The sequence below is a fragment of the Myotis myotis genome, unplaced genomic scaffold, assembly GCF_014108235.1.
Source record: "Myotis myotis isolate mMyoMyo1 unplaced genomic scaffold, mMyoMyo1.p scaffold_m19_p_50, whole genome shotgun sequence".
Taxonomy (NCBI): Eukaryota; Metazoa; Chordata; class Mammalia; order Chiroptera; family Vespertilionidae; genus Myotis; species Myotis myotis.
The window spans coordinates 62403-87878 of NW_023416358.1; the positions used below are offsets into that span (position 1 = coordinate 62403).

The following is a 25476-nucleotide window of genomic DNA, read 5'->3' on the forward strand; positions in this document are numbered from 1 at the left end:
CCGCCCAGAGAGTGAGGACCCGCCGTCCCGTGCCCAGGACCGTGCGGTCGAGAGGGGCCCTCGTCCGTCATCCCTGGGTGCTGGCCCCCCCTTGTCTCCCAACTACCGCCCCCCCTTTATCTCCCCCATCCCCCCCGTCTCCCCATCCCCCTCCCCTGTCTCCCCCCCATCTCCCCCCTCCCCCGTCTCCCCCCTCTGCTCACCCGTCCTCCCAGGGCTCCCCCGCAGCCTCCTCGGCCACCAGCAGGTCGTACTCCTCGGCCGCGTACCGCTCCCAGTCCGACAGCTCGGGGCCCTCCGCCTCCGTCTCCTGCGGGGCCCGCGGGTCACAGGGGGACACGGCCTCAGCGCCTGGCCCTGCGGCTCCGGCCCCCTCCCCCCCACAGGGCCCCCCCTTCCTCACCCCCACAGGGACCCCCCCTCAGGGCCCCCCCTTCCTCACCCCCACAGGGACCCCCCTCCCCCCTCAGGGCCCCCCCTTCCTCACCCCCACAGGGACCCCCCTCACCCTGAGCAGGGACCCCCCCTCCCCCACAGGGACCCCCTCACCCTGAGCAGGGCCCCCCTCCCCCCCACAGGGACCCCCTCACCCTGAGCAGGGACCCCCCCCTCCCCCCCACAGGGACCCCCTCACCCTGAGCAAGGACCCCCCCTCCCCCACACAGGGCCCCCCCTCACCCTGAGCAGGGACACCTGCTCCCTCTGCTCGTGGTCCAGGTACTTCTCGATGTTGAAAAAGGTGTCGAAGAAGATGTGGGCCAGCCGGCAGCGCTTCAGGTCCCGCAGCGTGATCTTCCCTGGGGGGGTGTCACGGCAGCGCCCTCAGGGTCTCCCACCCGGTCGCACCCCAAACCCCGGCACAACTGCGCTTCCTGACACCCCCCGAGACGGACGGACACACGGACGCGGGAGGGCGTCCAGCTGAGGACAGGGTGGGGGTGGGGGGGTGGGCCTGGACATGGGGAGGCCTGGGGGGGCCAGAGGGGAGGATGGGGCCTGGATGGAGATGGGGGGAGCCTGGGGGGACAGAGGGGGGATGGGGCCTGGATGGAGATGGGGGAGCCTGGGGGACAGAGGGGGGATGGGGCCTGGATGGAGATGGGGGGGACAGAGGGGAGGATGGGGCCTGGATGGAGATGGGGGGAGCCTGGGGGGACAGAGGGGGGATGGGGCCTGGATGGAGATGGGGGGGACAGAGGGGAGGATGGGGCCTGGATGGAGGTGTGGGGGAGGTGGGGGGACAGAGGGGATGCCCATGCACATCCCACATCCACAGGCAGAACAGGAAACAAGAGAAACTGGCCACCAGGGGGCGCCACAGCCCTGAGCTGCTGGGACCCGGGACCCAACAGGAGGGAACGCAGGGCCCCAGGGAGGTTCGGCCCCAGGCCCAGATCCACCCCGAGACGGCGCTGAGGGCACAGACGGCCCCTCGTCTGTCTGTCCGTCTGACCTCAGGGGTCCTGGGACCCTCCCGGTGGCCCGTCCAATCCGTGCCCCCCCAGAGGGTGTCCCCCCCCAGGGCTCCCCGGGCGCGGCCGACCTGGGCTCTGGGGCTGGACCAGGTCCAGCATCTGGCACAGACAGTCCTCGAAGGGCAGGGCCTCGATGCCCATGCTGTCCAGCCGGCGGCTCTGCTCCTCGTAGAAGTGCTCCAGCTCGAACATGGACAGCGCCCCGTCCCCGTCCAGGTCCATGCAGCGGAACCAGTACTCGATGCTGCGGGGGCGGCCGTCAGCCAGCGCCCGCGACACCCCCCCCCAAGGCCCTCCCGGGACCCCCCTCCCAGACCAAGGCCCTCCGGGACCCCCCTCCCGCGATCCCCCTCCCGGGATCCCCCTCCCAGACCAAGTCCCTCCCGGGACCCCCCTCCCAGACCAAGGCCCTCCCAGGACCCCCCTCCAAGACCAAGGCCCTCCCGGGATCCCCTCCCAGACCAAGGCCCTCCCAGGACCCCCCTCCAGACCAAGTCCCTCCCGGGACCCCCCTCCCAGACCAAGTCCCTCCCGGGACCCCCCTCCCAGACCAAGGCCCTCCCAGGACCCCCCTCCCAGACCAAGTCCCTCCCGGGACCCCCCTCCCAGACCAAGTCCCTCCCAGGACCCCCCTCCCAGACCAAGGCCCTCCCAGGACCCCCCTCCAAGACCAAGGCCCTCCCGGATCCCCTCCCAGACCAAGGCCCTCCCAGGACCCCCCTCCCAGACCAAGTCCCTCCCGGGACCCCCCTCCCAGACCAAGTCCCTCCCAGGACCCCCCTCTCAGACCAAGTCCCTCCCGGGACCCCCCTCCAAGACCAAGGCCCTCCCGGGACCCCCTCCCAGACCAAGGCCCTCTGCCACTCCTGACCCTCCGGGGACTGAGTCTGCCTGGCGATGGCCCCCAGTACTGATCCCACCTGGGACCGACCCCCCAGTACTAATCCCTCCTGGGACCGATCCCCCCATGGCTCCCAGGGGCACCCCCCGAGCAGGACAGGGCGCAGGGCGCTCGCCCACCTGGTGGGGGTTCTCTTGTCCTCCTCAGAGATCAGGAACCACACGAAGTCGGCGTAGCTGATCTTCCCCTCCTTCTGCACCTTCCGGCCCCTGGAGCCGGGCAGCAAGACGGACCGTGGGGAGCGGCTCCAGGAGGAGCCTGTCTGCTGCTGGGAGCTCGGTCCCCGGGTGGGGGTTGGGGGGGGCGGGGGGGGCCCTGGACCCGGTGAGTAGTGACGGCCGGGGCCTCGCTCGCAGCCTCTGGGGCGGCCCAGGGTCACTCAGGGTCACGCAGACGCCCGGGCCTGACACGCCAGCACCACGGTTCCCTTACTAACGACTCACGTGGCCACAGCGTGTCTCCTTTACGACCCGTGGCCCTGGGTGCCAGGCGTGTCCTCACCTACCGCCCTGGGTGACAGGTGTGTCCCCGTGACCTCAGGGCACCAGGGTCCTTATCTATGACCTTGAGTGACATGTGACGGTCATTTGTCCCGTTGGGCCCTCAGGAGACGCCGGAGGGAGAGGGAGGCCGGGCTGGACACAGAGAGGGGCCGACCGCGGAGGGAACGCGCCTGAGACGTACCGCGTCACGGCTCCCGAGAAGATCCTCTCGATCATCTTGGTGGAGATGGCTGGGGGGGGGGGGGGGGGGGGGGGAGGAGACAGGGTGAGTGCCCCGCACTGTGTGGGGGCATCTGAAATGCCGAGGCCGGGGTGCACCCAGGCCCCCAAATGGCCCCCCACCCCCCGCTCTCCAGGCCCAGGGCTGAGCCGGCCGGGAGGCACAGGAGAAGCTGATGGGCCCACGGCCCAGAGGGACCCAGAGGGACCCAGAGGGGCAGGTCTGCAGCCACCCCTCAGGCTGGGCCTCCCTTCCAGACCCTGCCGGTGCGGAGACGATAAATGCAGCCCAGACCCTGGTGACGGGGAGGGAGAGCAGGGGCAGCGGTGACGGAGGCCCCGACGGTCATCGAACGAGACGTATCCTCGTCCTGGGTCTGACCAGGTGGGGGCGGGGCTGGTCCCGCCTGAGGCCTCTCCTTGGCGTGTAGACGCCGTCTCCTCCCCGTGTCCTCACAGGGCCGCCCTCTGTGTGCCTGTGTCCTCACCTCCCCTTCGAATAAGGACTCCCATCCCCCCTGTGCACACACCTGCCCGTCCCCTGTGCGCACACCTGCCCGTCCCCTGTGCACACAACTGCCTGTCCCGTGTGCGCACACCTGTCCGTCCCCTGTGCACACAACTGCCTGTCCCGTGTGCGCACACCTGTCCGTCCCCTGTGCACACAACTGCCTGTCCCGTGTGCGCACACCTGCCCGTCCCCTGTGCACACACCTGCCTGTCCCCTGTGCACACACACCTGCCCATCCCCCGTCCCCTGTGCACACACACCTGCCCATCCCCTGTGCACACACACCTACCTGTCCCCTGTGTACACACCTGCCCGTCCCCTGTCCCCCGTGCACAGCTGTCCGTCCCCCGTCCCTAATCTGCCGTGTCCCCCTCGTCCCGCTCACCGTGGTCGTTGTGCCGGGCCAGGTCCTGCTGGCCGATGAGCAGGTCGTGGTCGGTGTCCAGCTCCCAGAACTTGCAGTAGATGACGTAGAAGTGCTCGTAGGAGAAGAACTCCGTCAGCTGGTTGATGTCTGCCTCCTCCTCCAGCAGCGCCACGTTCTGCAGACACACCCGGGCGTGGGCTGGGGTCCCAGGCACGGCCTCCCGCGGGGGGTGGGGGGATGGGGAAGGGGGTGGGGGGGTGGGGGAGGGGGCCCCAGAAGCTCACAGGGAGCTGAGCTCAGGACCGTTCGGGACCCGTTCAAGGGTCAGGAGCTCAGCGCTGGATCAGGGCCGCCCGCCCCCATGGACGGTGCTGGGGACCCGCACACAGGCAAGCCTCGTCCTCATCCCCCGAAGCCCACACCCTCTGCGTGGGCCACTCCCAGGCCCTCAGCTGTGCCTCCTGGGCCGGCGGAAGGAAGGACAGATGGACGGACGGATGGGAGGAAGGAATGATGGATGGGCAGATTGATGGAGGGAGGGTGGGTGACGGTGGACGGCTGGTGGGTGGGTGCTAGCCCTGTGCCCCCACCGGCAGAAGGAAAGACGGACGGATGGAAGGAAGGGAGGTGAGGGTGGGTGCTGGCCCCATGCCCCCCCCCCCCCGAAGGAAGGAAGGACAGACAGACGGGTGGACAGACAGGTGGGTGCTGGCCCCATGCCCCCCCCCCCCCCGAAGGAAGGACAGACAGACGGGTGGGTGCTGGCCCCATGCCCCCCCCCCCCCGAAGGAAGGAAGGACAGACGGGTGGACAGACAGGTGGGTGCCCCTCCCCCCCCCCCCCCCCCGCAGCCCCACCTGCAGGAAGGAAGGACGGACAGACAGACGGACAGATGGGTGGACAGACAGGTGGGTGCCCCCCCCCGCAGCCCCACCTGCAGGAAGGAGCTCCTCCGGAGCTCGGCAGAGGTGATCCTGCCGGACCAGGACCTGTTGACCGCGTAGAAGATCCGCTGGATGACCTGCGGGAGGGGGAGGGGGCAGCTCAGCGCGGGGGCTGCAGGGACCACGGTGCCAGCAGGGGGCGCCCGCTCCCCACGGGTGAGGCTCGGCCAGGAGGAGGCACCAGGGAGGAGGCACCAGGGGGCAGGGGGCGGCCTCCCCACACGAGGGGGGAGGGGGCTGGGCTCACGGCGCTGCTGACTGTGGACACGAGGCCGGACCACGGGCTCTCAGAGCCCACGGAGCCCACGGAGCCCGGGGAGACCCGCTGAGCCCGGGGAGACCCGCTGAGCCCGGTGCTTGGGGCCCGGAGGCCCGCCCTCATCACCGGGGGCCTCGGCGGGGACAGACGGCGGGGACAGACGCCGTGCACCGGGTCCTCCCTCCCGGGGGGCGGCCGGCACTCACGGTGGTGATGTAGCGCGAGTGGAACTCCGAGGCCGCCTTCAGGAACGCCAGGCCCGGGTGCGTGTTCACCACGTCCTGCAGGGGCCGGCGCCGGCATGAGGCACCCAGAGCCCCACAATCCCCGCTCCCCCCCCCCCCGGGGGCTCCCACACTCCCCCGCTCCCCCCCGGGGCTCCCACAACCCCCCGCTCCCCCCCGGGGCTCCCACACTCCCCCCCCCCCCGGGGCTCCCACACTCCCCCGCTCCCCCCCCCCCCCGGGCTTCCCACACTCCCCCGCTCCCCCCCCCCCGGGGCTCCCACACTCCCCCGCTCCCCCCCCCCCCCCCCCCCCGGCTCCCACACTCCCCCGCTACCCCCCCTCCCCCCGGGGCTCCCACACTCCCCCGCTCCCCCCCCCCCGGGGCTCCCACACTCCCCCGCTCCCCCCCCCCCCCCCCGGGCTCCCACACTCCCCCGCTCCCCCCCCCCCCCCGGCTCCCACACTCCCCCGCTCCCCCCCTCCCCCCCCCCCGGGGCTCCCACACTCCCCCCGCTCCCCCCCCCCCCCCGGGCTCCCACACTCCCCCGCTCCCCCCCCCTGGGGGCTCCCACACTCCCCCGCCCCCCCCCCCGGGGCTCCCACACTCCCCCGCTCCCCCCCCCCTGGGGGCTCCCACACTCCCCCGCTCCCCCCCCCCCCCCCGGCTCCCACACTCCCCCGCTCCCCCCCTCCCCCCCCCCCCGGGGCTCCCACACTCCCCCGCTCCCCCCCCCTGGGGGCTCCCACACTCCCCCGCCCCCCCCCCCGGGGCTCCACACTCCCCCGCTCCCCCCCCCCTGGGGGCTCCCACACTCCCCCGCTCCCCCCCCCCCCCCCCCCCGGGCTCCCACACTCCCCCGCTCCCCCCCCCCTGGGGGCTCCCACACTCCCCCCCTCCCCCCGGGGCTCCCACACTCCCCCGCTCCCCCCCCCCCCGGGGCTCCCACAGGCCACCGCGCCCTGCACCGCCCCCCCCCCCCAGCAGTGTGCCCGCTGCCCGGTCACGCTGCCCAGTCACAGACGTGAGGGGAGTGAGACCAGGGGGCCCACGGGCCGAGGGCCGGACGGGCTAGGGAAGCACCTCCCTCCCTGTCGAGCTCACGCACACACAGGGCCACCCCTCCCACTGGAGACCCCCCCATAGGAGAACTAGTCCCAGGGACACCCCGTGCACCCCGAAACCCCGAGTGTGAGTGGCACACGGCCCTGGACCCCAGCAGCAGCATCTGCTCAGCCACGTCCTCTGACCCCGCGACCTGGTTCAGGGAGCGAGCCAGGCCCAGGGGCGCTCCTCCCTCCTCCCTCCTCCCTCCTCCCACGGACACCAGCCCACAGGCCAGGGTTTGGGGGGACGTGTGTGCCCTCCGTGCACATGACGTTTGAGGGGCTGTCCCTGAGCCAGCTCCCACACTCCACCCGGGCAGCACGAGGGGGGGGCCCGAGGGGGAGCCCGGCTCCCAGCCTGTGTGGTCTGCGCGCTGAGGGCACGGGAGAAGGGGGAGGCGGTGGTGTGGATGCGGGGTGAGGTGCGTGCGGGTGTGGGCACGGGGTGCGGGCACGGGGTGCGGGCACGGGGTGAGGCCGGGGAGGACCCACCTGCAGGAAGGGGACGAAGTCCTCCTGCACCAGGTAGTTGCAGCCCGGGCTCATGAGCAGGTGCACGAACCGCGTGGCCTCGTCGTGGCAGTTCTGCAGGATCCTGGGCAGAGGGCGGCCTGTCCTCACTCCTGGGCGTCCACGCACCGCCCGTCCAGCAGGAGGGGCCCTGACGGAGGGCTGGCCTGGGCCCCCTCCCCTCCTCTCCCGCTCCCCAGCCCATCCCACCTCCGCCCCGCCCCGCCCGGAAGAGGCCCCGCCCCGCCCGGAAGAGGCCCCGCCCCGCCCGGAAGAGGCGCGCACTCACTTTCTCCACATGGCCACGAACTTGTGGACGGAGACGGAGCCTGTGCGCTCTCCGCCGGCGGCACAGAAGAGCGGCCCCTTCCAGTACAGCGGGCAGCCGCAGGCCTGCGGGGGGGCGGGGGGGGGGTGAGCGCTCCGTCCGCTCCGCCCCCACCAGGGAGACCAGGGCGCAGAGCGCAGGGTGGGGAGCGCTCCTCCACACCCCCCCCACCCCGCACCCCGCACGGGGCGGCTCAGATGGTCACGTGATGCTGGGACACACCCCGCCCCCCCTCGGGGACAGACGAGCAGGACAGCAGTGGACCCCGGCGGGCCCAGGTCAGGAAGGAGGCGGCTGTGAGGATGGAGACTGCGACAGCGCGCGCATCACACGTCGCGGACGCAGCCAGGACTGAGGCTGGGACATGGGGGGGCAGGACTAGGAAAGGGGGGACACCCAGCCGTCCAGCTTCTCACAACAGCAAGAGAAGGTGGGAGACTGAAGGCGGACAGGAGAGACAGCCAGACGGCAGGGTCCACGGGAGGAAGCCACGGCCGACAGCCCGCGGGTCAGGGCAACGCCGGGGCCTGGAGGCCAGGAGGGGGTGGGGGGGCGCACCCCCCAGGCCCGGGGCAGAGGCTGTACATGGGGACCGCCCCCCTTCCCTGCATCTCCTCCCTGTGCCCCCTGTGCCCGCTGTGCCCCCTCACACAGTCACGTGTGGAATCGGCTGTCCTGCCCGGGGCTGGGCGGCGGGAGCGTCAGGCTCAGCACAGGCGGCGGTTCAGTCCCTGGTCTGGTGGGGCCAGGACGGGGGCAACCGCACCCGCCCCCACAGCCAGGGCGGGACCCGGGCCCACACACGTGGTCAGGAGGTGTGTGAAGCCGCCAGGCAACGGGGGGTGGGACACACACACACACACACACACACACACACACTTCTCCATGGCTGAGGTCCACACGCAAACATGTATGATGGCCCGCCTCCCCCGTCTGCAGACCACTCCCCCCCCCCACGTGAGGCACAGCCCTCGGCAACCGGGACTACCACCTCCGGGACACGCAGCAGGTCCCACGGGGACACGGATGAACCCAGACGCAGCCGAGGGCGCGGGGCCTGGTGTGCAGGCCCACACGGGACACGCATGCATCACCCAAGAAGAGGGTGGGCGGACCCACAGCTCCATCAACACGAAAGACGTCTGCAAACCCAGCCAGGGACGGGACGGGAAGGTGCGCCCCAGTCATGTTACCAGCGGACACGAGAGGAAGCTGGAAACGGCCCTGGTCGGGCAGCTCGGCGGTTAGAGTGTTGGCTCAGGCACCGGACGGTCTCGGGTTCGATTCCCAGTCAAGGGCACGTACCTGCACATTTGACCCCCGGCCCCAGTCGGGGCGCGTGTGGGAGGCAACTGATCGCTGTCACATGATGTCCCCCTCACCCCCCCCCCCGTCACTTCCACGCTCTAAAAACTCGATGGAAAACAGACTCTTGGGTGAGAATTAGCCAGAGAGAGAGAGAGAGAGAGACAAAGACGAGGGCAGATTCATGGGACGAGTCACAGTGACCCCTGGGCTGGGAGAGGCCGGAGGGGACCCGTCCAGCAGGCGGGTCACACGGAGCAGAAACGAGGACGCGGGAGGGAGGGCCCCGGGGCAGGAGCCTCAGGATCGAGCATCACAGTCGAGAAGGAGGAGCCTGAGTGTCCAGGGTGGACCAGGCCCGCGGTTCTCAACCTGTGGGTCGCGGACCCTTTGGGGGTCGAACGACCCTTTCCCAGGGGTCGCCTGAGACCGTCCCGCATCTCGGATATTTCCGCGACGATTCGTCACAGGAGCAACATGACAAGTGATGACGTGGCAACGAAAGTGATTTCATGGTTGGGTCACAACGTGAGGAGCCGTGTTAAAGGGCCAGAAGGTTGAGAACCACTGGACTCGGCAAATGCGGTTTTAGGAAAACGTCCCCCACAGGCTCCGGACTCGGAATCCCAGGGGAGCGCGTGCTGGGGGGGGGGGGGGGCGGGCAGGAGGAGGAGGAGGAGGAGTGGCCGGGAGGTGGAGGGCAGGGACATCATCCCCCTGCGGCCAGGGAGTCGGGGGGAGAGGGAGGTGCCCTCGTTAACCGTGACCGTGACCACGGCCCTCAGGCACCTGGACAGGCAGGAGGAGGTGCAGCTCTCGCCTGGCAAACTCGACGACTTTCACAAACGCTGTCCCTCCCGAGACGGGCAGCCAGCCAGCGCCCCAGGCGCCATTCCCACCAGGTGAGCGCAGACCCCGGCCAGGGACGCCTGCCGGAGCCGCACAGGACTCCCCACACCTGACAGTGATGGGGTGCGGCCTTGTGGGGTGACCACAGGGTCACACGGGCGGTCACCCCGGGACGCGGGACCCTCCTTACGGAACACGCTCCCGGGACGCGGGACCTCCTTACGGAACACGCTCCCGGGACGCGGGACCTGCCTACGGAACACGCTCCCGGGACGCCGGACCCTCCTTACAGAACACACTCCTGGGACGCGGGACCCTCCTTACGGAACACGCTCCCGGGACGCGGGACCCTCCTGACGGAACACGCTCCCGGGACGCCGGACCCTCCTTACAGAACACACTCCTGGGACGCGGGACCTGCCTACAGAACACGCTCCCGGGACGCAGGACCTCCTTACGGAACACGCTCCCAGGACGCCGGACCCTCCTTACGGAACACGCTCCCGGGACGCAGGACCTCCTTACGGAACACGCTCCCAGGACGCCGGACCCTCCTTACGGAACACGCTCCCGGGACGCAGGACCTCCTTACAGAACACGCTCCCGGGACGCGGGACCCTCCTTACGGAACACACTCCCGGGACGCGGGACCTGCCTACAGAACACGCTCCCGGGACGCAGGACCTCCTTACGGAACACGCTCCCAGGACGCCGGACCCTCCTTACGGAACACGCTCCCGGGACGCGGGACCCTCCTGACGGAACACGCTCCCAGGACGCGGGACCCTCCTTACAGAACACACTCCTGGGACGCGGGACTCTCCTTACAGAACACACTCCTGGGACGCGGGACCCTCCTTACGGAACACACTCCCGGGACGCAGGACCTCCTTACGGAACACGCTCCCGGGACGCGGGACCCTCCTGACGGAACACGCTCCCGGGACGCGGGACCCTCCTTACAGAACACACTCCTGGGACGCGGGACACTCCTTACGGAACACGCTCCCGGGACGCGGGACCCTCCGTACGGAACACGCTCCCGGGACGCGGGACCCTCCTTACGGAACACGCTCCCGGGACGCCGGACCCTCCTTACAGAACACACTCCTGGGACGCTCGCACACGGCGTGACATGTCACACACAAGCTCCACGGCAGCGTCACCGCCACAGCTGACAGCTGTGAAAAGGAGGGACCCTCCTCACGCGAGCTCCTCGCCGCACAGGTCACTGTCCACGGCCGGTGATGCCCACCCCCCCCCCCATGGCTCCCGTCAGCCACGGGCACAGGGTCTTAGTGACGGTGCGAGGCGCAGCCGCTGCTGCCGGCCATTTGCTCCCGTCGCCGTGGAAACCAGGCCGGACGAAGGAATTGCCAGGCAGCTGGGAACCGGTATCATGAACGCAGACGCAGAACCGGCAGCACGGGGAGGGGTCACCGCTGACCAGGCACTCGCTGCAGGAAGGCAGGTCGGCTGGACCCCGAGGGGACCGGGTCCTGGGGTCCGTCCACGACTCGGCAGGATCAGACGGACACCGGGCCCAGGCGGAGCCCCTCACAGACACAGCGTCCTTCCCGGGGCAAACGCCAGCAGCCGGGACCGGGAGGGGCGTCACCTGACGAGGGGCAGGACTGAGCCCCCCACCCCACGCTCACACACACGCTCACACACACACACTCATGATGCTCGGGGGGAGGCCGGGGCAGGAGTGAGCCCCCCCCACGCACACACACACACCCACACACGCACACACATGATGTTGGGGGTCGGGAGGACGGGAGGTTCCCCCGGACGAACAGCCGGAATCTCCAGGCTTCCACTCCCGCCAACAGGAGCCGCGGGATGCAGCCCGAGTGCGATGCGGACGAGGACATAAAAGGCACCACAGCCCGGCCGGGTGGCTCAGTGGCCGAGCGCCGACCTAGGAACCATGCGGTCAGGGTTCGATCCCTGGTCAGGGCACAGGCCCGGGTGGTGGGCTCAGTCCCCAGCAGGGGGCGTGCAGGAGGCACCGTGACAACACAGGTCAGGGTGAGTCGACCCACCGTGACCTTACACGGACGGTCACCGTGACAACACGGGTCAGGGTGAGTCCGGACCCACCGTGACCTCACACGGATGGTCACTGTGACAACACGGGTCAGGGTGAGTCTGGACCCACCGTGACCTCACACGGACGGTCACCGTGACAACACGGGTCAGGGTGAGTCCGGACCCACCGTGACCTCACACGGACGGTCACCGTGACAATACGGGTCAGGGTGAGTCAGGACCATGTGACCTCACACGGACGGTCACTGTGACAACACGGGTCAGGGTGAGTCAGGACCCACCGTGACCTCACACGGATGGTCACTGTGACAACACGGGTCAGGGTGAGTCAGGACCCACCGTGACCTCACACGGACGGTCACCGTGACAACACGGGTCAGGGTGAGTCTGGACCACCGTGACCTCACACGGACGGTCACCGTGACAACACGGGTCAGGGTGAGTCAGGACCACGTGACCTCACACGGACGGTCACCGTGACAACACGGGTCAGGGTGAGTCAGGACCATGTGACCTCACACGGACGGTCACCGTGACAACACGGGTCAGGGTGAGTCTGGACCACCGTGACCTCACAGAGGTCACTGAGACAGACATAGGGCACAGGAGAGGGAAGCAGGGGGTGGACCCGCATGCGCTGGGCTCAGGCGACACGTGAGGAACCTGCCTGAGGAGGGAGGTGAGGGCTGCACCTCCAGCTGAGCCGCAGACAAACGCCAAGGGGCCGGCACACGGCTCCCTGCGGCACAGGCACCCGGGGAAGGAGGTCGGCCGGGTAGTCCCCCAGGGACAGCGCAGACGCTGAAGAACCTGCTGCGTCCGCACGTCCACACGGCGGCCTTAAGCCACACACGCGGCTGGAAGGAAAGCCCAACCCCAAGACGGCGACAGTGACAGATCCGGGCGCGGCGACCATCACACGCGTGGAGGGAGGTCCCTGTTCACGCGCCCAGAACTCCAGCGGGCGGGGGGCCCGGGTCAGGATGGCAGACAGGCCTGGGAGCTCAGGGACCTCCCTGAGAGCCGTGAACGTCACCCTCCCCACAGGGGGAGGGGCACTGATGCGTCTGCTCTCCCGTGTCCGGGACAGAACGGGCGCGTCTGCCCTCCCGTGTCCGGGACAGAACGGGCGCGTCTGCCCTCCCGTGTCCGGGACAGAACGGGCGCGTCTGCCCTCCCGTGTCCGGGACAGAACTGGCGCGTCTGCCCTCCCGTGTCCGGGACAGAACGGGCGCGTCTGCTCTCCTGTGTTTAGATAAAACTCACGCCAGGTCCTGCGTGTTGGCTGAAGGCCTGAGGCGGGCAGGGCTCAGACCCCAGCCTGGCCGTGAGGATGCACAGCCATGAACAGGCCGTGCCAGCCGTGGGGACCCACCTTGGCCACTTTGCCCATGTCCTCCATGGTGGCCCGCTCGTGCGGGAACTGGGCGAAGGTCCGCTCGATCCTGGCGATGATGGCGTCGCTGTCCGCCGTGCCCTGCGGGCGGCCCCGGGGGAAGTAGAAGGTGGGGATGCTCTGGCTGGCGGCCGGCGGCCGGGGCTCCTCCTTCTTCGTCTGAACCTGCGAGGAAGACAGGTGACACCTCGGTCAGAACCTGGGGCGGGAGACTCCTTCTCCACACGGATGCGCGATGGGGGGCGCGGAGCCATCTACAAGTGCACGCGCCAAATCCACCTGGCCAGGATCTGCCACGAGAACGGAGCCATGCACACCTGAGCTGACACAGGTGAGGGGACCACAGGAGCGGACACACCTGAGCTCAGAGAGTGAGTGCCACCTGCCAAGGTTGCTAAGTGGTTAGCGTCAACCTAGGAACCAGGAGCCACGGCTAGATTCCCGGTCAGGGCACAGGCCCGGGTTGCGGGCTCCATCCTCAGTGGGGGGCGTGCAGAAGGCAGCCGATCGATGAGTCTCTCTCATCATGGATGTTTCTCTCTCTCTCCCTCTCCCTCCCTCTCTGGAATCAATAAAAATATATTTTAAAAAAAGAAAGAAAAACAGCCACAATAAAATGAAACAAAAAGAGGATCCCATCCAAGGAGCAAACGACTTTCCGACAGAAGCAACAGGTCCAAGAAGCCGGAGGGAGGGCTGCCCACCTGGCCCTCCACCTGCCGTGAAGATGCCGTGAGAGGAGCTGGGAAGTATGTGCACACCAGGAGAAAGAGCACAAAGAACTAAAAGCAAACAGGAAAGAGGGAGTCTGCCATCAGCAGACACCGATCCACAGAAATGCTAGGGCTGTGCCTCAGGTTGGAGCAAATACTCCCAACGGGAGGCCCAAACTGCAGAGGGACGGACAGCCAGGAAGCGGGTGGAGACGGGGTGAATCAGTCACGAGAAAGTAACTTATACATACACATGCGGCCGGCGGCCGGGACAGGCACAGGCACCCAGAGCTCCAGCGGGGGGGGGCGGGGGGCCGGGTCAGGATGGCCCAGTGCACAAAATTCACGCATGGGTAGGTCCCTAGCGGCTGCTGGCCGGGGCCTTCCTTCGTTCCGTGCTGCCCCCTGGTGGTCAGCACACGACATAGCAAGCGATCAAACTCCTGGTTGGTCGAACGCCCGAGGGGACACTTTGCACATTAGGCTTTTATATATACAGATATGTGTGGTTTATTGCTTTCAGAGAGGAGAGGGAGAGACATGGGTCAGCTGCCTCCTGCACGCCCCCTGCTGGGGATCGAGCCCGTAACCCGGGCGTGTGTCCTGACCGGGGAATCGAACCGTGACCTCCTGGTTCAGAGGTTGATGCTCAATCACTGAGTGCTGGGCACGGTATTTCCAACATAGGGTGGGTTACCGGTGTGTAACCCCATCTGTGTACGGACCCCCACAGGGCAGGCAGAGACGTGGACGTTGCTAGCACGGCCCCCACCCCATGCTGAGAGGGTGGGTGGTGGGACCTGCAAGGACCCTGAGCCGCCCGGCACCCGGCACCAGGGTGAGCGCTGGCGGGAAAGGCAGGGACCCAGCAGAGAGGCCGAGCCCAGCTCCCCGGCCCAGCACCGAGCTGACGGATGAGACACAGAACAGGCCGGTGCGGACACGGGGGATTTACGGGCTTAATCTCCGCGACATAAATAGCCCGTGTCCCGGCAGCTGCGGAACACATTCCTCTCCTGCACCCGGCGCCGTGGGGAGCGGCCCCACAGGCTCAGCAGATTGGAGGGACCGTGCCCACACGCCCGGCCGCCGCGATGAGGCTGCAAAAAATCAGCAAAAATACGTGTGTGTGCACGTGTGTGTGCACGTGGGTAAGAGCAGCTCCAAAGCGGCCAGGGCCTCAGACAGGAAGCCATCGAGGGCTGAGGGTTTGGCCTCGGCGCTGCCCGCAGCCCTACTCCGCGCCACACGCCGCCCCTGCGGCCGCACCGGGCGGGGGGAGGACACGCCCGCCTGCCCAGCTACGTCCCGTCGCCTTCCCGGGAATGGCAGTCACGCCCGGGCTCCCGGCATGGGCTGCAGGCGCGTGCACACCGACCACAAACGAGCGCCCGTAAAGCCGTCTGCTGGTTGGGGAGCCGGGGCCAGGCGTGCAGGGGGGCCCCGAGACGTCCTCTGGGGGTGCCCCCGGGAGCCCAGCCTCAGAGGGCAGCCCCCGAGGGTCCCACGTGCTGGACACGGGAAGTGGGCTCGCTCCACCTCCAACCACAAGGGCTGTGCAGCAGGAGCACACGGGTGGCCAGGAGGCCAGGGGGGTGCAGGGACGGCCGGGAAGCTCCATGGTGCCCGGGGCAATGCCCGCCTGAGCCAGGTGAGCCGATGCCCCGGACCCCATGAGTTCAGCGCCCACGGGGACGGCCCTCCCCACCCTGATGGGAGGCCCTGCACACGGGACGGGACGGGGAACAGAGTGAGCAAAGCCGGAAGGGAGGGCGAGACAGCCGGGCGTGCGGACGTTTGTTTACAGGCCTCGTCCAGGGGAGGGCCTCTCGGAGGAGGTGACAGGAGCCAGGACAGCGCCCCGGGGACAGGGCCGCACCCCACGGGGCTGGGGAAGCGCCCCGGGGACAGGGCCGCACCCCACGGGGCTGGGGAAGCGCCCAGGGGACAGGGCCGCACCCCACGGGGCTGGGGGAAGCGCCCAGGGGACAGGGCCGCACCCCACGGGGCTGGGGGAAGCGCCCAGGGGACAGGGCCCAGGCGGAGACCAGGCCTGGCTGCCCCATGGCCCGGCCACAGGGACCTCAGCTCTGCTCGTGGCCCACGGCCTGAGCACAGGTCCGGCGGCAGGACGGACGAGCACCCACAGTGACAGGATGGATGGACGGGAACCGACGGCCAGAGGATGGACGGACGGGAACCCAGGGAACAGACAGACGGACGGGATGTGTGCAGGTCCCTCCCTGCTCGGCACTGGGACCCGCTGACCTGTGACCCTGGGACAGGGACTCCCGTGCACGGTGGTGGCAAACACGGACCCACGGTCACGCCCCGAGGCCCTCTGGCCCCGGACACAGCGGGACACACCTGGCGGCAGGGCTGCCCCCATCAGGTCTGGAGCCCCCGTCACCCTCCACCTTCTCCCGCCCCCCGTCTCCCGTGACCGTGGGATTCTGTGGAGGCCACGGGGGGGCTCCCCCTCACAGTCTGTGGCCCCTTAAGGGCGTTCATGTGCTCCGACGGACACAGACTCTGGAACCCCTCAGAGTCGCGGTGAAGTTCACAGCCATCAGTCACGGAAGGACAGACAGACAGACAGACGGACGGACAGGGCCGCACGCACCCGTGTGCCGCATGTGAACATCGCTGAGCCCCCGTGAACCCCCCGACCCGGCCCCCGGCCCCCGAGGTGAGTTTCCAGCCCCTCGTGTGTCAGCGGCTCCACCACAGGAGGGGGGGGGCGCGCTTTCTAAAGAGCTCGGTCCCTGCAAACTTCAGAGGACGTCCTCCAGGCCCGACCTCCCGGGAACGGGCGAGGGGCAGGTGTCACACACGCGTGCACACACTCGCAGACACACGCACACACGCGTGCACACACGCAGACACAGCAGACGCGGCACCTGCTGGAAGGCCTTGAGCCTCTTCTTGAAGCGCGAGGGCAGCACGAAGTCGCAGCCGCGGGCCAGCGAGGCGAGCTCCTGCCGCAGGTCGGGGTCCTGGCGCAGGGACAGCTCCCGCAGCCGCATGTCGGGGCGCATGGGCCGCCCGGGCCGGGCGCCGGGCTCGCGGGGCGGGGGCTGGGGGGGGCCGGGGGGGCCCGGGGGGTCGGGGCGGCAGCCGCTCCGGGCGGGACGGGCAGGGCGGCCGGGCTCAGCGCGCTCCATGCGCGGCCAGGGCCAGGCGGGCGCTGTGGGGGCCGGGCCGGGGCCGCACGCATTCCACAGGCTGAGGGCACATGCTGGGGCGGGGGCGCCGGGAGCAGCTGAGCAGGATGGGCGGGCGCGGCGGTGGTGGTGGTGGTGGTGGTGGTGGTGGTGGTGGCGGCAGCGGCAGGAGGGAGCCGGCTCCCCGCGCTCTCCTGCGGCCGCCGGGGCTCCGAGACCACACGTCCGACTGTCCTGCCTGTGGCTGAGCAAGTGAGCAGTCGGAGGGACAGCTGGTCTGAGACGTGGGCCGTCTGGAGGGAGGGGACAAAGGGTCCCTTGGCTCCTGGGAAGTGAAGTCCCTCCGTCCGTCCATCCGGCACAGACTGGACCCCTCAAGGAGCTGGGCGGATGATGGGTGCTGGCCCCTCCCCAGCACAGAGCCGGTCAGCCTGCGCCCGCCCCTCCCTGCAGCAGAGAGGAGCTGGAAGTAAACTCGGGCCTGGCGCTCCCTCCCCCAACGGGGAGGCGGGGAGTGGGGGGGGGGGGGCACTGGGCCGTCCACCCCGACACGTGCCCTGCAAGGCAGAGGACAGCGTGGAATGTGACCCGCGATTGCCCTGCAGACGAGGGGGTGGGGCAGGGGTCAGAGGGACCTGCCCAGCTCACAGCCCAGGCGTCCGCTCCCCTCCCGCCGGGAAGGAGACGGGGCCACGCTGGGCACCACGGGCAGAAAGGCCCCCCCAGGTCCCGCCTGGAGAGTCCGAGGGGAAAGCTCCCAGCAGTGACGGGGGAGCCACACGGGCCCAGGGCAGAACCCGGCACCTGGAACAGAACCAGACCCTGAAGGACGCAGCACAGAAATAACAGAAATGACGCCGCCTGGGAGGGAAGGGGTTTGCAATCGAAGGGAGGGGAGGGGAGGGAGGGAGGGGAGGGAGGGGAGGGAGGGAGGGGAGGGAGGGGAGGGGAGGGAGGGGAGGGAGGGAGGGGAAGGAGGGGAGGGGAGGGGAGGGGCGTGCCCTCCGGCCCTGAAGCGGCCGTGGAGGTGGCCCTGCACCTGAGCGTGGGCTCGGCCGGGTCGTGGGCGGCCGCCCGGGGCTGGCGCAGGGACAGGAGGACGAGCCATGACGTCCGGGCGCCCGGCCAGCCTGGAGGACGCCGCCCGGGACGCCCTGCCCCCGGGAAACGGCCGTGGTGAGTGGGGAGGACGCCGCCCGGGACGCCCTGCCCCCGGGAAACGGCCGTGGTGAGTGGGGAGGACGCCGCCCGGGACGCCCTGCCCCCGGGAAACGGCCGTGGTGAGTGGGGAGGACGCCCGCCCGGGACGCCCTGCCCCCGGGAAACGGCCGTGGTGAGTGGGGAGGACGCCGCCCGGGACAGCCTGCCCCCGGGAAACGGCCGTGGGGAGTGGGGAGGACGCCGCCCGGGACAGCCTGCCCCCGGGAAACGGCCGTGGTGAGTGGGGAGGACGCCGCCCGGGACAGCCTGCCCCCGGGAAACGGCCGTGGTGAGTGGGGAGGACGCCGCCCGGGACAGCCTGCCCCCGGGAAACGGCCGTGGGGAGTGGGGAGGACGCCGCCCGGGACGCCCTGCCCCCGGGAAACGGCCGTGGTGAGTGGGGAGGACGCCGCCCGGGACGCCCTGCCCCCGGGAAACGGCCGTGGGGAGTGGGGAGGACGCCGCCCGGGACAGCCTGCCCCCGGGAAACGGCCGTGGGGAGTGGGGAGGACGCCGCCCGGGACGCCCTGCCCCCGGGAAACGGCCGTGGGGAGTGGGGAGGACGCCGCCCGGGACGCCCTGCCCCCGGGAAACGGCCGTGGGGAGTGGGGAGGACGCCGCCCGGGACGCCCTGCCCCCGGGAAACGGCCGTGGTGAGTGGGGAGGACGCCCGCCCAGGACGCCCTGCCCCCGGGAAACGGCCGTGGTGAGTGGGGAGGACGCCGCCCGGGACGCCCTGCCCCCGGGAAACGGCCGTGGTGAGTGGGGAGGACGCCCGCCCGGGACGCCCTGCCCCCGGGAAACGGCCGTGGTGAGTGGGGAGGACGCCGCCCGGGACGCCCTGCCCCCGGGAAACGGCCGTGGGGAGTGGGGAGGACGCCGCCCGGGACGCCCTGCCCCCGGGAAACGGCCGTGGTGAGTGGGGAGGACGCCGCCCGGGACACCCTGCCCCCGGGAAACGGCCGTGGGGAGTGGGGAGGACGCCGCCCGGGACGCCCTGCCCCCGGGAAATGGCCGTGGGGAGTGGGGAGCACGCCCGTCCGTAGGAAGTGTGGCCGGGTGCCGGGCAGAGCTCACTGGGGCTCCGGACCACGGGACCCCACGACTCCACGGGGACCCCCCCAGGCCCCAGGAGCCCACGACTCCACGGGGACCCCCCCAGACCCCAGGAGCCCACGACTCCACGGGGACCCCCCCAGACCAGAGGAGCGGGCCTGCTCACCCCGCGGCCCAGCCTGGCCGGGCGCCTGCTGCCTCTGTCCCGACTGACCCGGCCCCGGCTGTGGTGCCCGAGGCCCCGGGGCCGCTGCGGACAGGGTCTCTGGTTCAGGGTAACGGACAGGGTCTCTGGTTCAGGGTAACGTGCGCCCAGTGACCGCGGTCGGGGTCCGTCAGGCAGGAGCCGCACAGCTCACGCCCGCCCTGCCCCACGGACGTCTCGCCGCAAACCCAGACTCTCACCCCAGAGAAACGGGAACGTCCTCATCTGCCCCCGTCTTTGTTTCCCTTGGCTAACCGTCACCCAAGGACGTTTTCCGTGGATTTCCAGGGCGAGTGGGAGAGAGATCCCCCACACGTGTTCCGACCAGGCTGGGGGTCGAGCTTGCAACCTGGGCATGTGTCCTTGACCGGACTCGAACCCGGGACCCTTCGGTCCGCAGGCCGGCGCTCTATCCACTGAGCCACACCGGCCAGGGCTGAGGACTTTCTTTAAGTGTTTTCCCACGATCAACGCAGACACTGAGCGCCCGGCAGGAGGCTCGTCACGGCTGCCCTTACAAAGGAGGAAACCGAGGCACTGGGTGAAGGGGGACGAGGCGACGGGCAGGCCCGGGACAGGCAGGCAGGGCCCTGGGCTGGACGGACCCGGGGACCCCTCCCTGGGGGAGACCCCGTTCCAACAGGGCAGAGCCGGTCGGAAGCGAGAAAGGGGCTCACGATTCCCAAAACCGCTCAGAGGCTGGCTGCGGAGGGGGAGGGGCGGGGGGGCCCTTCTCCAGCCGTGGGCATCGCGGCCCGTGGGCCCAGGGGTTGAGCACCGACCTAGGAACCAGGAGATCAGGGTTCGACTCCCGTCGGGCACATGCTGGGCCTGCAGGCTCCACCCCCAGTGGGGGGCGTGCAGGAGGCAGCCGGTCCATGATTCTCTCTCATCACAGATGTTCCTCTCTCTCTCTCTCTCTCCCTTCCTCTCTGACATCAATAAAAACATGTTAAAAAAAATAAAGGTCTGACTCAAACCAGTTCCAATAAACTGATGCAACGAAAGAACAAAAAACAAACACACGTGTCCACACACCGACCAGCCGGCCACAGTCCCTCACCGGATGGTTCTGGGTGACTCGGCCTGAGGCAGGCCCAGGGCCCCGACAGGCACGAGTGCGTGTGCACACGGGAGGGCAGGCGGGGACTGCAGGGAGCTGTGGGACTGACACGAGGTGTGTGTGCACACGGGAGGGCGGGCGGGGACTGCAGGGAGCTGTGGGACTGACACGAGGTGCGTGTGCACACGGGAGGGCGGGGACTGCAGGGAGCTGTGGGACTGACACGAGGTGCGTGTGCACACGGAGGGCAGGGACTGCAGGGAGCTGTGGGACTGACACGAGGTGTGTGTGCACACGGAGGACAGGGACTGCAGGGAGCTGTGGGACTGACACAGGTGCGTGTGCACACGGAGGACAGGGACTGCAGGGAGCTGTGGGACTGACACGAGGTGTGTGTGCACACGGAGGGCAGGGACTGCAGGGAGCTGTGGGACTGACACGAGGTGTGTGTGCACACGGGAGGGCGGGGACTGCAGGGAGCTGTGGGACTGACACGAGGTGCGTGTGCACACGGGAGGGCGGGGACTGCAGGGAGCTGTGGGACTGACACGAGGTGCGTGTGCACACGGAGGGCAGGGACTGCAGGGAGCTGTGGGACTGACACGAGGTGTGTGTGCACACGGAGGACAGGGACTGCAGGGAGCTGTGGGACTGACACAGGTGCGTGTGCACACGGAGGACAGGGACTGCAGGGAGCTGTGGGACTGACACGAGGTGTGTGTGCACACGGAGGGCAGGGACTGCAGGGAGCTGTGGGACTGACACAGGTGCGTGTGCACACAAGAGGGCAGACGGGGACTGCAGGGAGCTGTGGGACGGACAGGAGGTGTGTGTGCACACGGGAGTGCAGGCGGGGACTGCAGGGAGCTGTGGGACTGACACAGGTGCGTGTGCACACGGGAGGGCGGGGACTGCAGGGAGCTGTGGGACTGACACGAGGTGCGTGTGCACACGGGAGGGCAGGCGGGGACTGCAGGGAGCTGTGGGACGGACAGGAGGTGTGTGTGCACACGGAGGGCAGGCGGGGACTGCAGGGAGCTGTGGGACTGACACGAGGTGCGTGTGCACACGGGAGGGCAGGCGGGGACTGCAGGGAGCTGTGGGACGGACAGGAGGTGAGTGTGCACACGGAGGGCAGGCGGGGACTGCAGGGAGCTGTGGGACTGACACGAGGTGTGTGTGCACACGGAGGGCAGGCGGGGACTGCAGGGAGCTGTGGGACTGACACGAGGTGCGTGTGCACACGGAGGGCAGGGACTGCAGGGAGCTGTGGGACTGACACGAGGTGTGTGTGCACACGGAGGACAGGGACTGCAGGGAGCTGTGGGACTGACACGAGGTGTGTGTGCACACGGAGGACAGGGACTGCAGGGAGCTGTGGGACTGACACGAGGTGTGTGTGCACACGGAGGACAGGGACTGCAGGGAGCTGTGGGACTGACACGAGGTGCGTGTGCACATGGAGGGCAGGCGGGGACTGCAGGGAGCTGTGGGCTCGGTGGGCGGGGCCTGCACTCGGGCGCTGTGAGTGCGCTGACCTCTCTCAGGGGCGCATGGAGCTGCAAATGGCAGTGGCCCCGCGGGGCAGACGGGCGCTAACACTGACACAGCCTTTTCGTGTGTGAATCCTGGAGGGAAGCAGGAGAGCTAACCCCGTCACTGCCCTGACAGCCCGCGTGTCGGTCTGGTTCCCGCGTGGCCCTGCTGGGCTCTCCCGTGGCAGCGACATGGACGCCCACAGAGGGCGCACGGACAGTCGTCCCAGGTAGAGAGAGCTGCCAGCATCTCAGGAGGGCACCCAGCATCGCGGGAGGGCACCCAGCATCGCGGGAGGGCACCCAGCATCTTGGGAGGGCACCCAGTGTCTCAGGAAGGCACCCAGCATCGCGGAGGGCACCCAGCAGGGAGGGCACCCAGGTTGGAGGTCACGTTCCAGCCGCCGTGAGGCTGGAGGCAGCCCAGGCACCCATCCGTCCGTCCGTCCGTCTGTCCGACTAGGGCCCTGAGCTTCGCGCAGTGGGCACGGCCAGGGTGGGGCTGACACGGCGGCGCTCGGGGAAGGTCACACGCCCTCGGCCCCGCTGCCCAGGCACTCCCCACGGCGTCTCACCCTCGGCGAGGACAGGACACCCCCCTGTAAACGGGCGAACTCTGAACAGACGCTCCTGTACGGACCAGCTGTGTGCAGCCGCTCGACATCACTGAACTCGGGTGGGAATGGAGCCGGAGACGCACACGTTGGGAGCACGGCTCACCCAGAGGCCACGGCTCACCCGGAGGCCACGGCTCACCCAGAGGCCACGGCTCACCCAGAGGCCACGGCTCACATGGAGGCCACGGCTCACACGGAGGCCACGGCTCACCCCAAGGCTGCGCCACCCAGTGCTGAGGACGGGGAGACTCCACCCCGCTGGACGCAGCGCACACCTGCCGGGGCACAGCACGGGCGTCCGGCCGGCTGTTCTTCCTTTTCCACTTACACAAACCACAGAACCCGGCAGCTCCACGCCGGGTCCGTCTGCCCACGAGACACGGAAACGTCTGCCACACACAGACCCACAGCAAGTGCAGCAGCTCCAGGCCCAGCAGACAGAGGCCCCAGACAGACAGACAGACGGACGGACAGACGGACTGAGCAAGTTTAGAGAGAGTCCCACTCAGAGATACAACCCAGAGGCCCCCGACTGTCACCTGATAGACAGACAGACAGACAGACACACACACACACACACACACTGGCTGGTCCACACTCTGCCCAGCCTGAGGCTGCAGGGCAGGAGACACTGGACGGGGACGGGGACGGGACCAGGGCCCCCCAGGCACTCGGGACACGGAGGGGGTTAGGGGGCAGCGAGCACGACCAGACACCCAGCACCCCCGTTCCACACACACCCAGGTCCATGTGGACGCAGACAGGGGGTGGTGGGGGCCGGGGGTGGGGGGCAGGCTGGAGGGGGTCGATGGGGGGGAAAGGGGACCTATGTAATCCTTTCAACAATAAAGATTAAAAAATAAAAAAAGATCGAGGGTGCAGCCAGGCCGGCCCGCGGTGGCACGGCTCCCGGAACGGCTCCGATCAGGAGGGATTCCCCAGGACACCGGCCCCAGCAGGGCCGCAGAGCTGACCACAGGCACCCGTTCCCGGGGTCACGCTCTCCAGCACCAATGTTACAGTCCGATGGCTGCAGCGGTCGGGCCCAGACGCACCGGATGTGCGAGGCCTGGCCGCCTCCTCGCACACGCACCCAGGCTGCCGTGTCTGCGCAGGGCTGGCCTGCAGGCACGCCCGGTCCCCGGGGCTCCGTCACGGGTCCCAAGACACAAGGCCGTGCCTCTGGGTGGTGTGGGCGCTGCCGCTGAAACCCCCTTAGCGGCCCAGGAGGGACGCCACCTGGCCCTGCTCACACAGCCACTGCCGGGGGCAAGGGAGGGTTCTGGTACCAGCTCTGGCCACGCTGAGGCTGGGTAGGGCTGTGAGAAAGGGGACCGGCCCGAGGTCAGGGGTGGGCCCATTGGCTGAGCGTCCCCAGAGATCCAGGCCAGCCTCCTTCTGGGCGTACAGGTTTTCCACTTCAAATTGATCCTTTTGCAAAGAAAATCCACCCTTTTGCAAAGCAAATCCATCCTTTGCAAAGAAAATCCACCCTTTTGCAAAGAAAATCCACCCTTTGCAAATCCTCAGTTACTTCAAATTTTTTTTTTTTTTTGCCAATTTCTCTGCAGGCGGCTGTGGGAAGTGGATGAAGACGTGATGGAGGATGTGCAGTTGGTTTGGGACAAGGTTACCCTCCGCCAAGCCCAGGGAGTGTGTGCCCTCGTTGGCCGGACGAGGCGTCCCTCATCCTCCGACGATGAATCCCACGGAGGTTTCTTCAGGAGTTAGGGTCTGCGTGAGAAACGTTTGGCAGGTCCTTCGCCCATGAGAGTTTAAGGCAGTGGTTCTCAACCTTCCTAACGCCGCGACCCTTTAATACAGCTCCTCATGTGGTGGCGACCCCCAATCTCATTGTTACAGATTGAACATCATTAAAGCACAGTGATTCATCACAAAAACAACGTGTAATTACAGATGTGTTTTCCGACGGTGTCAGGCGACCCCTGTGAAAGGGCCGGTCGACCCCCAAAGGGGTCGCGACCCACAGGTTGAGAACCGCCGGTTTAAGGGATGTTATTAGCCATTTTGTAGCAATTATCACTCCTCAAGGTTGTCACAACTGCTTTATGAATATGTATATGAAGCTGCCACAAGCAGCGGTGGGAGAACGATTATAAGGGAAATTGACAAGCAAATAAGTATTTCTGACGCTGAGAAAGTGTTGTGTGTTTGTTACTACGTACGTGCAATAAAATACTTAACTGTCACAACAACTTTGCATAACATCTATTTTTGTTACAAAACTTGAACTTATTTTAGTGGGAAAATTTGCTTTGCCAAAGGGTGGATTTGCTTTGCCAAAGGGTGGATTTGAAGTGGAAAGCCTGTATCTGAGGGTCTAGCCAGGGTGTCTCTGAAGCTGCTGCCAGCTTCCCCCCGGACACGTCCTTCCCAGAGAACGTCCTGGATCCACGAGAGCGTATCAGAAACCCACCAATCACTTCCGGCCAAAGGCTTCTCCTTGGACGGACTCCGCCTGTCCCTGACCCCTTAGCAACTGCTTCATTCTGGCTGGGAACCCCGTAGACTAAGTGATTCCAGTCGTGATGAGCTTAGTGCTGCTCCCACTGAAAATGTAAAATGTGGCCGTAGCCAGTTTGGCTCGGTGGATGGAGCATCGGCCTGTGGACTGGAGGGTCCCAGGTTCGATTCCGGTCAAGGGCATGTACCTGGGTTGTGGGCACATCCCCAACAGGGGCCGTGCAAGAGACAGCTGATCAATGATGTTCCTCTCTCATCGATGTTTCTAACTCTATCCCTCTCCCTTCCTCTCTCTAAAAATCAATAAAAACACTAAAAAGAGTATGTTAACCGCAAGTTGCAATAGGCTGTTCCAGGTATACAACACGCACCAGCCACACCTTTTCCTACAGCACCAGGAGGCAACATCTCAACAAACAGACCCTGTGCTAAGCGGCAGGAAGGCCCGGACCATATGCTCAGTGATGGAGCGTCGGCCTAGGAACT

At 68.2% G+C, this 25476-nt stretch overlaps 1 protein-coding gene and 1 long non-coding RNA gene across 4 annotated transcripts in view; one reads left to right on the top strand and one right to left on the bottom strand.

Moving 5' to 3' along the window:
* The window catches only part of PPP2R3B (protein phosphatase 2 regulatory subunit B''beta), a 28846-nt gene that overhangs the window by 1840 nt on the left and 1530 nt on the right, over positions 1–25476 (bottom strand). The window contains exons 1-12 of one of the 3 annotated variants that reach the window (XM_036311139.1): positions 16567–17298; positions 12933–13118; positions 7310–7413; positions 7003–7121; positions 5386–5460; positions 4911–4997; positions 3995–4151; positions 3061–3109; positions 2496–2585; positions 1544–1719; positions 679–797; positions 204–310 (exon numbers count right to left, since the gene is read on the bottom strand). In XM_036311139.1, the coding sequence (XP_036167032.1) occupies positions 204–310; positions 679–797; positions 1544–1719; positions 2496–2585; positions 3061–3109; positions 3995–4151; positions 4911–4997; positions 5386–5460; positions 7003–7121; positions 7310–7413; positions 12933–13118; positions 16567–16883 (1586 nt within the window). In that variant the 5' untranslated portion in view covers positions 16884–17298. Of the gene's footprint in view, positions 1–203; positions 311–678; positions 798–1543; positions 1720–2495; positions 2586–3060; positions 3110–3994; positions 4152–4910; positions 4998–5385; positions 5461–7002; positions 7122–7309; positions 7414–12932; positions 13119–16566; positions 17299–25476 lie in introns of those variants that run through there. The other 2 variants (XM_036311141.1, XM_036311140.1) reach the window with 2 other exon arrangements.
* LOC118657303 lies at positions 17825–24719 on the top strand. Its single transcript, XR_004967978.1, has 2 exons — positions 17825–18006; positions 24078–24719. It is a non-coding gene; the product is annotated as an uncharacterized LOC118657303 (long non-coding RNA).